The sequence below is a fragment of the Micromys minutus genome (assembly GCF_963924665.1).
Source record: "Micromys minutus genome assembly, chromosome: 24".
Taxonomy (NCBI): Eukaryota; Metazoa; Chordata; class Mammalia; order Rodentia; family Muridae; genus Micromys; species Micromys minutus.
The window spans coordinates 6,183,115-6,202,013 of NC_137959.1; the positions used below are offsets into that span (position 1 = coordinate 6,183,115).

Here is an 18,899-nt window from a genome sequence, read left to right on the forward strand (position 1 = left end):
TCAGTGTTTACTCTTAAGTTCCTGTTGCTACATCTAGGACAGGTTGATTATAAAGTGAGGTAGGCCGCCCCCACAAAGTGTTCAACTCTCAATTCAGTTGCTAATACAGAGATTTAACTTCAGGAGATTTCAAATGCTTCAAATTAGATGATGATTCAAACTAAATCCTTCTGGACTTAAGAGAAGTATGAAAAAAATATTTACTATTTAAGGATGAGCTCAAGAGAAGTACAGCCAACATTATCAGGGAAAATGGGGAAGCAGTTAATACATCTCAAGCTCTCTCCCAAGCGTGTGCACTTGCTACTTGGTGGCTCTCCAGCTACAGGCATGGCACTGCCAGCCTGTTCTGACGGAAAGAAAACTGAACACTGTAAAAGAACGGTGCTCGCCTTGTAGCTCTGGAAACTTTCGCCAATGATGATTTCCATAGGTCGCCTTTAGTGCTGGTTTTTGTTTGTTTGTTTGTTTTGTTAAATTTCACAGCCATAAAATAAATAAACTGAGGACCTCTCATGGGGAAAAGAAAGTTACCCTGGCAGAGGACAGCACTCCCCGACCCTGTTTTACTGTCACAGATGGACCCAGCTTCATCTCTGAGCTTTCATTTTTCCCACCCATGACTGAGAAAGACAATGGAAACTCTTGAAAACAGGCTCGGGACTCAGAAGGTCTGTTTAAAAACAATAGAGAGTCAGGCCTCACCTGTGTCTTCAAGAGACAAGAGCTGAAGCAAAAACTGCACTATGACCCAATGCAAGTTCACGAAAGGGAGACATAAGCCATGCCCCAAAGACCCCAATGACTGTGGTAAACGCCAACTTAAAAAGGGCAGAGATCACAGCATCATCTCAGTCTGGAAAATGCATCTTCAGCATCCTGTTTTCTGGGACAGTTTACTTGACTCGAGCAGACCATCTACCTGGTCCTGAGTGTGTGGATATAAACACTGTATTGTGCAGAGCTGGTGGATGGCTCAGCAGGTAAAGGTCATAGCACCCGATGCCCTGAGTTCACTCTCCAGAAGTACACTTGTTCTCTGACCTGCACTGTGGCATATATGAACACACACACAATGTAAATTAAAAATTTTTTTGAATTGTGCCTAAATAGTCTCTAAGATTTCTGCTACAGTCAGTGCTGGTCCAAAACAGACTTCTGTTTGGCCTCACAGGCGTGGGGCTTCAGCCTATTCTGGGCAACAAGCCCAGTGGTATAGATCATTCTGTTCTCTGCCTTGTTTTGATTTCTGACTTATTGCTCTAAGTATCTTCTAAGAAACAAACACTGGCTCAAGGTTTGCTTACACATGTAAAATCATTTCCCAGTTCTTAACTCAGAATGCACCAAGAGTATAATTAGCATCCATTAAAGGCCTAATAAGCCACTGGGGCAAACTACTAATTGAAACTTACTTAGAAAGCTAATAAGCTAATGTGAGGCCTTCCAGCAAGCAAGCCTTCAGTGCAGAGGGGGAGATTATGAACAGATCCACAAATGGACTGGCTCACAGGACTCCTCACCCTAGGTGCTGGTTTATCCTATTTAGGTATGTCATGCTTCCTGTTGAAAGGAAAATATAAGAGACCCACCAGAATAGGGACAAGAGGAGAGAGGTGTTGTGTGTGGCGGTGAATATGATAAAAGTACATTATGCATGTGAGTGGAAATGTCATGTCAAACCTATTATAAATTACATGTGATAATAATACCCTTTAATGAGCCAGTGAGATGGCCCAGCAGGTGTTTGCTTGGCTGTCTTAGATCAGTCCCCAGGACCCACATGGTGGAACAAGAGACATAACTTCTGCATCTGCAGGATATCCTATGACCCCCACACAAGAAACACACACACACACACACACACACACACACACACACACACACACCACTAAAAAGGGTCACGTAAGAACAGCTGGAATGTCCGTCTGCGGAGGCTCACACAGACCCGTCTGTATGAGAGGAACAGGATGGGGTGCTCAATGGGGAAAAATTGTCACATACTTCTATATGGTGACTTTTATGGAGGAGTTAATCCAGACTCAATGATTCTGCCTTTATGGAATTTAAACAGGCAAAATTCCTGAATGGGGATAGAAGTTAAAACTATCCTGCTAGAGATATGGCTCATCTGTTAAGAGCACTGACTGCTTTTCTCTGGGTCCTGAGTTCAATTCCCAGCAACCACATGGTGGCTCACAACCATTTGTAATGGGATCCGATGCCCTGTTCTGGTGTGTCCAAAAAAAAAAAAAAAAAATCTATCGCAAATCTACTTTGATGAGGGATTTCGCTGGAACTGAATCCTGAAATTTTAACTCTGAGCTAGGACTCTAAAGCTCTAAAGCACATTTATGCACATCCATGTACAAATGTGGGCACAGAAAACCTCTAAGCAATGCACTGACAACCGATGCCTGCACAACAGTAATAATGAATGTTTTCATAAAAACAGAAAGAGCAGCTGGGCTGCACAGCCTAAATTCCAGCACCCAGGAGGCAGAGGCAAGAGACTTGCTGTTTGAAACCAGTCTCGTTTTTTTTTAAAAAGTAAAAAGAAAAAATGTAAAGTAATTTTTGCTTATTAGTTTACATGAAGTGGTTTTTGTTTGTTTCTAGTTTAGTGTTTTTCCTTGTTTGTATACATGTCCGTGCTATTGGGTCCCCCAGAACTGGAGCTACAGACAGTTTTAAGTCGTAATGTCGGTGCTGGGAATTAAACCCTGAGTTCTCTGGAAGGGCAGCCAGTGATCTTAACCTCTGAGCCATCTCTCCAGACCCAGGAAAAAAGAAGTTTAGAAGTTCTTGGTTAATTCTGCTTTAAAGGAAAGATGACAGCCTCAAACCCACCCAGCCCTACACTTTCCTTCCACCTCTGAGAAACGTTTTCTATGACTCTGTGACCTTGAGCCGCTGATCCTCCTGCACCAGCTTTCAAGGGCTGACATTCCCTTATGGTGTGTTTGTGCTGTTCTGAGAATCAAACCCAGACTTTGCACATGCCGGACGAGCGCACTGCTAAGAGGTGTCCTCAGCCTGCATCTTTCTTCTTAGGTATCACATTATCTTACTAAAGGCAAGAATATCAAACAGAGAATTGCATTTTTAGATTTAAACTACTATGATCTGGACACTCTGAGGAAAGCAATTTGGGTAGCTTGCTCGGCTCATGCCCTAAAATTAGCCCAGAGGTTTTGCTAGCTGTCAGTGGCTTCCTGCAGCCCTGCCGGCCGTCCCATGCTTGTTTAGCCACTTTACAGCTTCCACTTCGGTGAGCCCAAACCAAAATAAAAGGCCAATCTGCACGTTTCCAAGAAAAACAAAAGAACCCCCATTTCTATCCCCCAATCCACTAAAGAAAAACCTTAGTAGGAGCCACACACAGTTCAGTGGGCTAGATTTTAAAAACAGGACAGCCTGCCAGCTTCCCTAGTATTCAACAATAGCAGTGGTCACCTGGGGCAGCGGAAATAACATGGTAATGATATTTTGAGAGGTTCCTGGAATCAAAACACAGGTCAGATTTTTCCCCTTTCTTTTTGTTTTGAGGGAAAAATTAGTTATTCTCAGAGGGTTCAGGAGACTTATTTTCTCAGACAATGCTGTCCAAGCATAGTCTATTTCTTCCCACATCTGGCTTAAACTCAAACAGTAAAAAGTATCTCAAGGTATCAGCCAACTTCTGAGAAAAGAACAGTGTATATTCAGCCTTTGAATTGAAGAGCTCAGGCCTTGGGGACAGACCTAAGAAAGGCCAAGGTGCCCACTGCTCTTGAGGGATAAGTTATGAGAAATGGTCGGAAACAAGATCATATAAGTTGGTGATAGAGGGGCTGGAGAAATGGCCGGTGGTCAAGAGAACTGGCTGTTTTCCAGAGGACCCTAGCTCACAACTGTCTGTAACTCCAGTCTCAGGGATCCCAAAATCCTCTTCTGGCCTCCTCAGGCACCAGGCATGCATATGATACACGTTAATACATGCAGACAAAATACCCATACACATTAAAAACCAACAAAAACCCCATCTGTAATTTCAGTTCCACGGGATCTGACACCCTCTTCTGACCTCATCCTGGGTTTCTCTAACACATGATCAGGTCAGGATGCCTGCCACAAAGCTCTGTTCTGCTGTTTAGAGTCCACCTCATCCTCAGATATAGTGAAGTTGGCACTGCAAATGCACGAGGAATGGCTGACTTTAATGCCATTACTTAGATGGAGTTCATAAACTGTAGGATTTACGGGGAGATGGAAATTCTAAGGGACTGGCTGTTTAGGGGCCAAATACAAACAAAACTGTCCTGGTATCCAGCTCACAAACCACAATTTCATATTTGTATAATGATTTATAAATTAGCTCACAGTCTTCTACCCATCATACATGATAGAAAAACACAGAGTGACCAGATATATTGTCCTTGCTGATTTCAAGTTTCATCATGAAAACTAGCCCTGTTAAGCTAGTTTGTAAAGCAAACACTGACACCTTAACCAACAAATGCTGACACCTAAAAATCAAGGAAAACATTTAATTAAATATTGAAAAACAAAAGCACTCAGTGCATTCATCTCACATGCAGCCATTTCAAAGTGTCCTTTTCATGAAGGTAGAAAGGGACACGTCTGGCATGGGGGAGTCAAGAGGGAGGGGAGCAAATGAGGCGTTGGAGGCATATGACAGGAAAGCTCAAGGGGACAACCATGAAGAGGAGGACGAGTGGGGTGGGTTTAGGGGAGGGATGTGCTGTGGGGCATCAGTGAGAACAAAGCATATGTCACAACCTATGACATAAGGTGGCTCTGTAGTTAAAGCACTTGCCACCTGAATAGGACTCACTCATAAAGTGCAAGGAGAAAACAGACTTTTACAAATTGTCCTTTGATCCCCCAGACTCACAATGTAGCATGCACATGCCACTCCCCTCCCCAAATTCTTCATGAAGACAGTTATTTAGATTGGTCCATATTAGTTAAGTTTCTCAAAACTTATACAATTTCCCTCTAAACTGCTTGGTGCATTCAGTGCCTGCTCTACACGTCAAACTCCTATTGCAAAAACAAAATATTGGCACATATCACTGAAACACAACTTTGTAACATTTCTAAAACCATCCCCCCAAAGGGGGTGGGGAAAGGTTTGCAATAACTGAATACCAAAGCCTTAAACTCCGAGTCTGGAGAGATTGGTTAGTGCTGAAAAGCACGGTCCGTTCTTCTAGGATGCTGGTTCAATTCCCAGCTCCCACATGACCAAGAAAAACCATCTGTAACTTCAGTCCCAGAGCATCTAATCTCCACAGGCAACTGCATGCATGTGGTGCAGACATACGCACAGGCAAAACACCCACACACAGATAATAAATTTTAACAATGTAAACAACATGAAACCTGGGACCTACCTTCTTCTGTGGGATTGAACCCACAGATATCACAGATACAACGGACCCACTTGTTCATGTCTTCCTCACTATCTGCCACCAAGTAGAAAATCCGGTCAATGGTGTTGATATCGAAGATGTAGCTGTTTTCAAACTCCTTCTTGTTGAATGTCAACCCAGCATCAACTTGCTGACATAAATTTAAATCAATAATCCGGATAGGCTTCTTGGCATGATCGTTTTTGTAATACTCCAGTACGTCGGGGTCTCCAGTCAAACGGCCACTGCGCAACACAAACCACCTTCTCTTCCACGCCTAGAAACAAGCAAAACACCCGCTTGCTGTCAGGTCGAAGCATTTTGTAGTGGAACACATTTATTAAGCTAATTTTATGAATGCATTGTCTGGAAAAAAGTTGTAGTATCTTGTCTCAGATCTATGACACAGCAAATAAAGCCAAATATAAAATCGTTTCAACAAATAATGTCGGGAAAATGTATCAGCCAAAGAACAAGAACAGATAGCATGTTAAGCAAAAGAAGCCATTCACAAAGGGCAGATACTGCGATCCTGTTATTTAAATTCAGAAACGGATTGTGGACTAGTTTTGAGGCTGGGGTGGAAAAGAATAAAGTTCTAGAGAAGAGGTCAAAGTAGGTAACAATGTGAATATATTAACACTGGACTGGCTACTGAAAATTAGTTAAAATAGTAAGTTGCAGGTTATTTTACCACTTTAAAAAAAAACAGTGATTTTTCTATATCTTAATGTCTAAGAAAGGCTGGAGAAAGCAGAACATGACTGTGTGTACTTCTCTATCTATCCTCTGCTATACAGAGGAGAGATAAGAAGGATGGCCGGGGCTTTCCAGGTATCAGCCTAGCTCCGTGCTCAGTGAGACCTTGCTTTAAAGGGATATGGTAGAGATAAGATAAGATAGGACTTCACTTGATGTCCTATTTGAGCCTCCACGAGCTAGCACGAGTTCTCTCTCTTCCTCCCTCCTTCCCTCCAACCGCCATCCTCTACCCCCCACACAATCCCCCACCCCTACGCACAAAAGAATATACTTTTGTGCTTCTTCAGATGTTAATATGTAGAATTATCTGTTTTCTCTGGAATGAGACAATTCGAGAGGGAAGAACAGGGTTAGATGTTTTCCTGGTTGCTTCCCTGAGATGCTGGGAATGAGTTTTTATTCTAAGGGCCAGTCTGTTCTAAAACTACTGAGATCTGTATCCCTGAATTGTCATGCTTTTTTTCCTAGCTTACATATGTGCAGTCATGCATGCAATGCGGATCTATACTCAATATTTCCTTCTTCTATATCTTTAATGACATTCCTAAAGACGGCTGGGGGCAAAGTTATCCTAAAGATGGCACAGGAGTTAACAGCACTGGTTGCTTTTATAGAGGACCCAGGTTCAGTTCCCAGCACCCACATGACAACGCACAACCATCTGTAACTCAACTTCCAGCCTTTTTTATGGCCACCAAGGGTACCAGTGTGTGTGTGTGTGTGTGTGTGTGTGTGTGTGTGTGTGATGCAATACATACATGCAGGCAAAACAATCAACACATAAATGCTAAGCCTCGAGAGAATGCTTGAGGAGTGTGTAATGCTGCTCACCACCCCCCTTCCCTAGAGCCTATACTCATTAGGTAAAGCAGGACTAGGTGGCTAATAGTCTAGTCACCTTTGACCCTCCTTCCCAATCTGGCCCTGAACCCACAAAAAGCCTCGCTGTTCTTTCAGTTTTTTCTTTGGCATACTCAGCTAAATAGCAAGAGGCAGTAAGTCTCGGTCACGAAGACACGTCTATGCTCCAGAATGAACACAGGAGATGAGGTTACCCTCACATGTTTCTGTAGCTCTAGGGCATCACGTGTGGCTACTGTTTATGTTGTGCAGCACCACACTAACAGCGTCGATGTCTTAGTTTTAGGAAACGGTACCTATACAAAGTGCATGCCCTTCAGTAACAGTGGGGACAGTCAGCTCGGGACCACAGGGTTTTCAGAGTCCATCTGCCATCCAATGGGAGTTCGGTTTTCTATGGTCTCATCAGACCCACAGTGAGCTTCATGCTTGTGCTGCAAACCTACGCCTGGCCCAGCTCAAGGACTCTGGTGTGTTCACCAACACTCACAGATGTGTGCTCATTGGAAAACACCTACAATTTAAAGCCTGCAGCAGCAACATGACAAGTGCTGCAGAGCTTCTGTGTCACAGATTTGCCAAATTTAACGGAATGGCATTGTAGTAGAAAGTCAAAACCAGCTTCACTTTATTCAGAAAATACATGGCAAGGTTTAATAACTAACATAACATCCGTTTCTCTAGCACATATTGTGGGTTTAGCCTCCACACTAACCAACTTTCACTCTTAGATTTGGACGGAGGTGCTAGGAAAGCATCAAAGGGTCTGTCTGGGGTAGCGACGGAGGCCCGAGCACCCTCTGTCCTAGTCTTTACTGATTCTCACGAATGGATTGCTTTTGGTGATATGTTAGAGATATTTGAACTCTTGATCTTTCCGTGTCCTAGGATTAGAACCTGCAAACCTTGGTTTCTGTGGTGCCGGGGAGCAGGCCTAGGGCTTCCTGCATGCTAGGCAAACACTCAGATGAGCCACACCGCAAACCCCTGACACTAATAACATGCTGCAGACGAATTTCTCAAGGAAGCAACGGAGGCGACCAGAAGAAGGTGACAAAGTTCTGTGGACGGTCTAAGTACCGGGAAGTCCCAAGGTCACAGATCCACATGAATAGGGCACTTCGTCACACACCTTCATTTATTTAATTCAAATAAACAATAGCCATCAGAGAAAAACTATCCCCCTCGAAAGGTGTGGTAGTCCACATAAGACTCTGCCCTCAGACCTTTAAAGGAATCATAAATATTAAGCCTGACATAGCAATCGGAAGCAGAAAGTCAGAAAACAGTATTTGTGCAAGGCCATCACAGGGGCCTCTCCCTCAGTAGTGTCCCCCCACCCCAGATTGAAGAGGTTCTGTCTTTAAATACACAAGTGACTTTTAAAACTTTAATGGCTCACAAAGAGATCTTTCTGAAATGCCTTACTACATAATTCATTGAACATAAGTCATCCACCTCTCCAGTGGCTCAGGCTCAGTAGTACAGGTGTTGACTTCCAGACTGCATGTCAGGGAGGGCCATCAGCCCCACCCCTAACCAACCCACGGCTGGGTCTGCCCAGTTCACCTAACAATTTTAGGTATGTGTGTGTATGTGCGCGTGCACACACACGTGTGCAGTGTGCATGCATGTAGAGGGTGGTGCTCAAGCTTGAGCTTGTTTTGGTTTTTACTTTGGTCTCACACCAGCCTGGAGCTTGCTAAGGAAGGTAGGATGACTAAACTGTGAGCCCCAGTGATTTGCCTCTGCTAACTTTTCCAGGGCTGGGCTTAAAAGCACATCCCTCCATGACCAGCTTTTTTGCACGAATCTCACTCAGGTCCCAGTGCTTGTCTGGTAGAAACGTTCTCAGCGAAACATCTGCCACAGTCCTTTACACGACTTTCCGCCCATCCTCCTTACATTTTCACCAACCATCACTTCTGTCTCCAGTCTGTATGTTCTATTTCCAAAAGCCCATTATATTTTCCTTCCCAAACTTCTAGGCCTGTCCTTCCTTGGCTACCTGCAGAGTTCCCAAAGGAAATAAAATTGTACAGTTTTGGGAATAGTAAATGCAGTCTATGGTCTCATTAAAATTTGATCAGTGCTTTTCAGACATCTTCTATGTGAGGAAAAGTCCCTGAACGGGGCATACATGTGAGAAACACATGTAAATGCGTGCCCCAAACACTGCTGTGGGAACTACAGAGCCAGTAGAGACTGGGTTTGCAGTCTTCCTGTGTGCCTTTGAGACACCTTAAGTATCACTTTCTACTTCCCATTTAACCAGATTTCTTCATTTGTACCTTCCTGTACCCAACTTCCAGAAGGCCTTTAGAAACTGCCCCAGTGCACAGTGGACCACGGAAGCTGAGTAGCCACTACCTGAGACCTGTACTCTTGAGACAGGAAACGGCAGCATCAAGACACAGAACCGAGGCAGGCAGCACCTGCCACTGTTTATTTATTTTTAACATGGTCCAAATGTGAATGTCTCGGTCACAAAATGAGTCACTCTCATTGAATCTGGCACCAATCAAACAGGAAAAACAAAAGCAATTACATAAACTTACACTTTAACAGGGCACATACAAAGGTTCTCTGGATGGTGGGACAAAGCACAATGTAGTCACAGAATAAAACCCGATGCGTGACAGGAGTTCTGTCATCAGCACCCTTGCTAATCACAGCACAAAGACTTCTCTGTTTTGTCCGAGCACAAAACAGGCCTGAATAAACCAGTCTTTGTTATCTGAGAATATCTGGGATTCTTAAAGTTTGTCCTATTTTTGCCCTGCTGTCTCGGGAGCCCCAGAGACAGCTGTACACTGCCTTCCAGTCTTGCTTGAGTAACAGACAAAGCAGATGAGCTTTCTTGAAACCCTCAAAAGCAAATACTCATATCAATTTAAAATAAAAATCTCATGACAAGCCATTCTAACTGTTAGACGTCCGTGGTGTACAGATAATCGAGCAGCATCCGTAAGGTTAGTTTAGAAAAATTACATAACAACTTATGGTGTGGTCCTCGAGCCTCACATGAGCTTCAAGCTGGATAATCAATTAAGAACCAACTTTAATGAATCTGCATATTAATGAACCTTTAGATGTGCCAAACTCTGATACCAGTTCCTTCTGCTTACTGGTTGTCTGCTTTGTATATGGGAGAGCTCAAATTCTACGAGAGGGCATAATAACTAAACCCGTATCTCCTCGAAGGCTCGCCATCCTCTTGAATCTGTCTCCTTTTCTGCCTCTGGCCCTACAACACATGCTGTTCCTGAGCACATGAGCCATCCTGGACTCAGTTCAGCCCACTTTTCCAAACCACCCCTGAGCTGACCCTCCATCCTCACTCGCCTCCCAGTCATATACTCTTTGGTACTCTTACATCTGAATTACTTGAGGGTTTGGGGAAATCTTGTCTCTGTGCCTTTCCTCCATTCTCATCCCCCTGCCCCAAAGGGAGCTTGTATCAGCATCAGATGCAGGTAAATCCTCTGAGGTAAGAACCATGTGGACATTCTCATATGACCTACACATCACAGGGAAACTGGTCTGAGCACAACCTGCTTGGCCTATTCAAGAATTGTCAGGAGAGGATAGCAGTCTATAAATTTTCAACTAATTTTCTTTCAACCTCTAGGCCCACAGGTGTCTATGAACTTCAGCTGAAAAGAACTCCGTATAAGCCTATCTACACTAAAGCAAATTAGGCTATGCTAAGCTGAGGGTAGAGCCGTCACACTTTGGCAGGATCTTAAAATAGGCTTCTCAGCTACTGGGTAAGAGTCCCGAATACACTGGCACAGAGGACAGAGAATCTTGTCTTAAGAATTCCCACCTGGACTAGCCCCTCACCATCCCTTGCTATGCTGTTAGCAACTTTACAGAACATGCCTAATTACCCTAAGTGATGCTTACGTTCAGAGCTGAAGAAAACCACTGTCTCTGCTAAACACTTGTTCTAAGCCTTCTGTAGTTACAAATAACTGGAGGCCTCTGCTTTACAGGAGGGAAGTGACACCTTCAGAGCAGCTAGCCCGTCACGATGTATACATGTGCTGTGCTTGGTGTACGTGGAGTAGCTGACTCCAACCTCTGCACTGTGTCCATGCCTCGAGCTACTGCCCTCACTCCACATGGGACCATTCTTCTCTTTCTTCTTTAAATCTTTGGGGGGGGGGATCAGCAATAACAATTAACGAATTATTAAGGTCTTGAAAGCCTTGATATAAACAGTCTAGTGTTTTCTGCCTGCCAAGATCACCAAAGAGAGCCAGTGAACTTGACGAGAAGATCTCTGGGAAAGAAACCACAAGTGGGAAGTTGGTGCAGTCAACCATCCATTACAGGATGGCACATGAGCCGGCATCTTCCAAACCAGGCTGTCTCCTGAGCTCTCCCCTCACACCCTCACACATCATTCCTCACCCGATGATCAAGTTCCTTCAAATCCCACATCAAGAAACTCACTTAAGACCCCCAACTCAGCCCTAAGGTGGCAGAATACACCTTTAATTGCAGTGTTCAGGGGGAAGAGACAGGTTGATCTCTGTGAATTTAAGGCTATCCTGGACTACAAAGGAAGTTCCAGGACAGCCAAAGGTACATAGAGAAACCCTGTCTCAAAACAAAAAGAGAACAAAGCATGCCCCAACTCCCATCCTTGTAAATCACTTGCTACTTCCTGCGCCTCCGTGCTCTTGGTAGACAGCACCCAGAGAACCCATCCACTGCCTCACTGGCTTATGGAAGCTAAGGAGAATTCTCTGGGACCCTCATTTGTTGCCAAAGCCTAACAAAGTTTCTGGGGACAAAATGCGAATGGCCACAGATCTCTCACCAGCCTGCGCCCTGAGAAGCTATGCGGTATGGAGGACAGAGGCAGTGGGACTTGTTTTGAAGTCTGCTAGAAGGCACCACCTACCTGATAGTCTGTGGGTAAACACAATGGAGTTCTCTGATGGATTCAGTGCAAACTCTACACATCACCTAGGAAACTCGTTAACTCTCATAAAAACGCTAGAGTGTTTGCTGTTTGGGTTTAGACTTTTGAGGCAGTTTCATGTAGTTCAGGCTAGCCCTCGAACTTGCTATTTAGTAGATGACAGCGCCTGTGTCTGCCTCCCAAGTGGTAGGATTGCAGTGTTGGCCACCAACGCTACTGAGAACACTGAATTAGCTTTGCTTGTTTGTTTGTTTTTCAAGGATGTTTTGTTATGTAATCCTGCCTGCCTCTGCTTCTTGAGGGTTGGAATTAATGTGCGTCCACGTCTGTCTGAGAACACTGTTTTTTAATGACAGTTGCAGAAAAATGGTTAAATTATGCAATACCCATGCAATAAATCTGTACAAACCATTTTAAGAATATAAAAAATATATGAAAAATGCCCAGAAGTTAATTGTTAAAAGAAAAAAAAAGGCGCACGGCTCTTGTCTGTCTATAGCCACAGCACCTGAGAAGCAGGAGGGCTGTGGAAACTCAATCAGACTGGCTGTTAGCAAGTGAACTATAGGCCAGCCTGAGACCTTGTCTCAGCTACACAATCACAAAGCCAAAACTGCAGCTGTATAGAAGGCAGGGCTCCATTCGTCTGAAATAATCATGTTTACGTAAATGTCAACAGTTTGGAAAGATCTGAAAGCATGCACATCCAGTGTTAGCCAAGACGAGTCTGTGATGGCATTAGAGCTGAAAACACGCTCCACATGCCCTGTTTTCAATGGTCTTCCACTTATTGCCTCTATGATAGAAAATTTTATATACTTCGAGTTTATGCCTAAAAAGGCTTTGAAAAGAAAATACACTTAAAAAAATCTAGGCATGGTGTATATATAGTGAATAGTTGTGTCGCCTGGAAATGCCATTTTGTTCCTCTGCAATTAGTGAATGAATTTAACGTTTCTCTCAGATATAGAATTCCAGGATACATCTGGAAGCAGTGTAGTCAGGAAATGGCTTAGACAGAGACTTGGTTTTGAAGACTGGATACAGGGGTTAAAAACAAACAGGCCAGCAAAGCCGGGGACACTTAAAATAGACAAGCCCATGGCTGCCCTCCCCCATCTAACATCCATAATGCTCCCACTGTCCTCTAAAGCCAAGCCAGTTACAGGCTTACACTCACAGTCTAAATAGCTGAAAACATAAAGTACGTGCCTAGGGATTTGTTTTCTCCATTAAAACTACTAAATTTCCAAAATACTGCTCCAAGTGTAAATGAAATGGAGAAAAACAAATTATCCACGAACAAGGACAAAAGCAAGCCGTGTGCTTTAAAACACTCAGTTGTTTTCCAGGAAGCTTTATTATCTTCTCTCCTCCAGCAACATAAGGAAAAAGCAGACTTCGTGGGAATTTCCACCCTGCCAGCCCTATCATTACTGCCGTCTGCTCCACACACAGAAGCCTAAAATTTCCTGTTTTCAAACCATGGTCACCATTTTCTAGACTTGCCCCGTTTGTGCTAACTTTAGCTTGATAATATAAACACAAGAACACGCTGGGGAAAGCTGCACACTGAGCCTGGCTCCAGGCCCCCAGCTGTCCAGTGAACGTCTGAAATGTCAGAGTTTACATGCTCGGCTTGGATGGAAGCAGGTTAGGCAGGTGTGGAGAGGGTGAGGGACTCTAACAAGGACCACCGAAGACCACCAACTACTACAAGGCAAAACCGCTTCGAAGGTGGAGGTGAACTGAATACCCAGGTAGGGACCCAAGCACTCTAGCTGCACAGAGCCAAAGGGTACAGGCATCATCATGAGCCCCAAACACGCCAGAGGAGGCATGGTGGCGGCAGAACCAGAACATCAGTGACTGTCACAGACAGAGAGCTGATTTTCTGACTTCACTTAGATTTGGCTGCTGTGGCCTGCAGCTGTCTTGTGGACAGACACTACAGCTTGAAATGACAATTCCATCACTCATGTGCGACACAGCATCTTGCTACAAAGCACAGCTCCAAAGGATTAGACCCACAATGATCACAGTTTAAACTGCGCACTACTGTAAGCTGGGGTGTCTACTCTGTACCACAAACGCATGCTACCCGGGTTACTTCCATTGCTATTTGGAAAACAATGGCCTTGTGTATATAATAAACTGGCATTAAAAACTGGTGTTTATGTGGTGGCACACACATTTAATGCTAATACTTGAAAACAGAGGCATACAGATCTCTGTGAATTCGAGGTCAGCCTGGTCTACATAGTGAGTTGCAGACCAGTAGGGATATATCACAACGCCTGTCTGTCCCAGGCTTTGGTGTAACTCAGCTGGTAGGGTGGTTACCTAGAAAGCATGAACCCAGCACCTGACATGTTGGCTCACGAGTGTGATTTCAGCATTTGGGATATGCAAACAGAAGCATCTCACATTCAAGGTCAAACTACACTGTAGAATGCTGTCTCCTAGCCATGGCATGGCTGTTACCCTCTATAATTTTCAGCAGCTGTGATTGTCTACAGGCTTCTACATAGGCCTGGGCCTGTAACATGAGGCCCCAACCCTCATCAAAGATTGACTGACAGCTAACATTGCTGGAAGGAAGAGAGATATTTTTCTTCAGTGGTAGAGTCGCTTGGCTCCCTGCAAACTGCTGGTGCTCCTTTAAGTAACCCTAATTAGGCACACTGGTTCACCCTGCTAGACTTGGGTGGATCACATCTTCAGTCCGTGGTTGGTACCTTTCTGGAGTGAATAGACTTTCTCCCCAGAAAAGTTCACACATAGGTACAGAGTGAATCTAGGACCAACATGGGCTAGACAGAACCCAAAGCTCATCAAAACATCAACAGCAATCTTGATTCTGGCTGGAGAGATGCTGAAGAGTCATGTGTGAGTATTGATTTTCCAGAGGACCAGAGTTGGGCTCTCAGCACCCACATCAGACAGCTCACAACAAGTAATTCCTGCATCAGGAGACTCAACATCCTCTTCCAGTCTCTACAGGTACCTGCATATATGTGCATAGCTTCCACACACAAGTACACATACACATATCTGCACGTGATAAAAACATTAAAAAGAACCCTATGTTTTGTTAAAACCCCCAGATTTCTCAATTCCATTTCTTGTTCGCCCACCCATACAAAATATTTATTTCTGGGGGTAAAATGTATGTTTGTTTGCTTCCGAGTTTTCAGCAAAATATAAAAATCATGCTTACAGTAAGGGGTTCCGTTTTGTCTTGTATGTTTTTGTGGTGTGTTCACAATGTATACTAAAGCAGAGCAGGCCACAGTAAGACCCAGGTGAGAGAGGTGGGCTGTCAGTCAAGTGAACATGCTGTCCCTACAGAGGACCGGGGTCAGTCCCTAGCACCTCTATGGCAGCTCATAATCACCTGTAGCTCCAGTTCCAGGGGAATGCCACCTTCCAAACTCTGAGGGCTTCTGCACACACAAACATACCCATAAAAACAAATAAATGCATAAATAAATAGTTTTAAAATGGGACACAGTTCAAAAACATCACTTTCATATCAATCACTGAAGGCATTAGCAAAACAAATCTCAAAACAAATTGCCATATGGTATTATATGAACTAAGTCTGGATGATGCTCAAAGCCACTTTCTTCTGAACATACAGCTCAGTTTAAGGTGTCCAGGCAGAAGGAATGAGGCAATTATGAGTTTCCCTAGGGAAAATCCTTCCAAAGAGAAAAGTCACGCTCTCGAGTTACCCATTCAGGTACGGTTTCCTGCAATATACAGAGTTGACCTGATCCAAAGACAAGGACCAGATACAAAGCAGAGCTAAAGATGGCCACCCCTACACAGAGAAGTAAGTACATTCTCTGATGCAAACTTGGAAGGCCCAGCTCAAGTGACCAAGTGGCGTTAGGGACCCAGGCATGGCTCTTCGAGGAAAATGTTCCACTCACGTAAGCAGCAGAGACAGCGTGGTCTGGTCAAGAAGAGCTGCTGACTATGCCCTTATCCCTTTTTGCACTAGCTGGTGTATTCTATGCTGTGAACCCAAACTGAGCCCAGCCTTCCTGTTTCCTGTCAGCTTTCCACTGCCCCCTTTACCACACTGGTGCCTCGTAACCTTTGCCCCGAGGACTGAAGGTAATGGCAACAGCAAGGATCTGTGTCCACGACAATGTTGGAGGGCTGGAGCATGGTCGGTGTCGTGGGAAAAGGGTTACAGTCTTTAGGGTCTTCTGCCAAGTGGCAGCACTTGATATATCTTCAACTGGAATCAAAACTATGGCCAAAGTCACACAGTTCATAGAAACAAAATGAACTCCACCAGACAGTAGTACAGTCACCTGCATGCAACCACACTGGGCAGTTAATGCTAGACAACCTACACGCTGACAAGCTCTGAATGCGCTGGAAACCCTGGGAGACAATCGGAGCCATTGAGTGGAGTATTTGAGGTACAGGCAGCAACCACAACGGCCTCTATTCAATGGCCAACTTAGCAGTTCACTAAGGTCTGTAAAAGCTAAAAATAACCACATCAACATGTTTACAGCATTTAAAAAACACAGGATCCACACAGTCATCTAAATATAGCCCGGGTTCAGACCACAGAGGCTGGCTTTGAGGACATGTCTCCTGGGACACCAGGGTACTCACATTTTGCTGTTTTACTTCAAATATGCACTCATTTGATGTTTAATTAGAATGAAGGAGGAGTGGACTGGAGATAAGGGAAGGGGGCAGCAAAGAAGATCATTTTGCCTGCCTTTAACTAGAGCATTTCAAAACTCCGTCCCAGTACAGATGGGGGAGCCTGACCTCTGCGGGGTGTCCTGCTTGTACTTTTCCACCCGGAACATCCACTCTCCATCCCAGGGCTCCCTGCTCCCTTCCCTGTCTTCACTTCTCACACAGAAGATTCAGAGAGACACAGACAGGCAATGGAGAAACACACACAAAAGTCCCTGTTAGGATTCCATCCAAGCTCCACCCCACGGTTACCTGGCACTATAAAAGGGGCTGCTTGCCCCCTCCTCACTCTCTTGCTCTTACACCTTTGTCCTTCTTCTTTCCATCCCCTCCCTCTCCCCTCCATGTGCTCATGGCTGACCTCCTCATCCCTCTCCCTCCCTCCATCCCTCCCTCCCCCCCCCCTCTCTCTCTCTCTCTTTCTCTCTCCCTCCCTCCCTTCCTCTCTCTCCACTACCTTCTTAACTCCCCTCCCCATGCCCTGAATAAACTCTATTCTGTACTATACCTTCCTGTGGCTGGTCCCTCAGGGGAAGGGATGCCCAACATGGGCCCGCCAGAGCCACCCCCTACCTCACCACACTTTCATAGAACATACCCCACAAACCCGGGACATATCTTTTCTTTATCTTTTTATAAACACAACAGTGTGTATAGGCATGTGAAAGACACAGTATGTGTCGGCGTGTACTAGACAGCAATTTGAACTCTAATCCTGTACTTCTGTTTGACTGCTTTTATTTTTTTTATACAGGGTCTCACGACATAGCCTTGATTGGCCTGGAATTCCCTATGTAGACCAGGCTGGACTCAAACTCAGAGATCTGCCTGTCTCTGCCTCCTGAGTGCTGGGATTAAAGGTGTGCATCACCACTTCAAGCTTCTAGCTCTGTACTTGAGAAGCAAGATATTCTTAATTGAATCAGGAAAAATATTTTCGATCAAAGCCCTAACACTGTTCTCAGTGGGATCCCAAGGGAGTCTCACTATGGCCCTGGCAGACCCAACTGGGCACATCATCACTGAGCAACTGTGAGATATAGGTTCAGATACTGTTGACGGAAGTTGTATCCCGCTGTCATTTTGAGAAACCTTACAAATTCAGCCGTTGTGTCTGTGTGTATGGGGGGGGGGGGGACCCAGCCCTATACTTCCAAATGATACGCTGCAAATATCTGCATCTCTTAAGTGACTGTGGTAGAATTTTCATTTCTGAAAGTTGCCCAGTGTTTCAGGAAAACATTATGAGTTATCATTTTTGCAGAGATAGTATTGTTTTCTTTATCACATTTACTTTGAAGAAATTAGCAGTAAAACTGATAAGTTACAGGACAAATATAAATAATATTACAATAAATAATATTTTCCATATTCTGGTTTTTGTTCATGCATACATACATGCTTTCAAGTACCCAACTGATAGAGTTTTCTGCTGTAGATGGAGCTTGGTAGATGCCAGGTGGGTACTCTACACTGAACTGCCCTCAGCCCTCAGTCTTTGGAGACAAGGTTCTACTAAGCAGTGTATGCTTGAACCCCCAGCCCTCCTGTCTTAGCTTCCTGGGACTGAAGGTGCACTAGCAAGGCCTGTTCTTCTAAGCAGTATGAAACAATCAGAGATAGAACGTACACAGCACCGTCCTTTTCATGAATTCCCCTTTTCGCCCCCTCACAGCTTGGTCCTCTCAGCATGGGCCTCCAGGGCCACCGTACCGACCGTGTGTATACTTGGACTTTTGCCCTCACTCACAGCCACTCTCCTCTCAGATTATCTTTATTTACCCTAACACACAATAACCCAACAAAATGGAGTGTGAGTAAGAGAATCAATATCCTCACGTACAGAAGAATGCTAAGCACCAAGATAGTCATCAATAAATGATCATTAGGATGGTGCACATACCAGAAGAGCAAGAGACACTCGGTCACAATCTGAGGAATTCCCACTCAACTTGTACAGATAGGAATATACCTTAGATACAGGAGACACAAACTGAAAGCCATTATATGAAGCATGACTACGTAGGAAGACTTGCCCCAAGTATACGGGAACAGCGAATGAGGACATGTCTGCCCCCTAGTGGAGCGCCCATAAGCAGGGGTCACTTACAACAGTCTTGCACTGCAAAAATACCAAAACAGGACGGGGCAGAAAATAAGACATAAAGCCAGAGTGAACTTCCATCTTC

The 18,899-nt window shown here is 44.5% G+C and overlaps 1 protein-coding gene across 4 annotated transcripts in view; it reads right to left on the reverse strand.

The window, feature by feature from the left end:
• The window catches only part of GAB1 (GRB2 associated binding protein 1), a 104,853-nt gene that overhangs the window by 27,129 nt on the left and 58,825 nt on the right, over window positions 1-18,899 (reverse strand). For all 4 annotated transcript variants that reach the window (XM_080936603.1, XM_080936601.1, XM_080936602.1 and 1 more), the window contains exon 2: window positions 5,400-5,694. In XM_080936603.1, coding sequence (XP_080792729.1) covers window positions 5,400-5,694 — 295 coding nt within the window. The remainder of the gene's footprint in view (window positions 1-5,399; window positions 5,695-18,899) is intronic.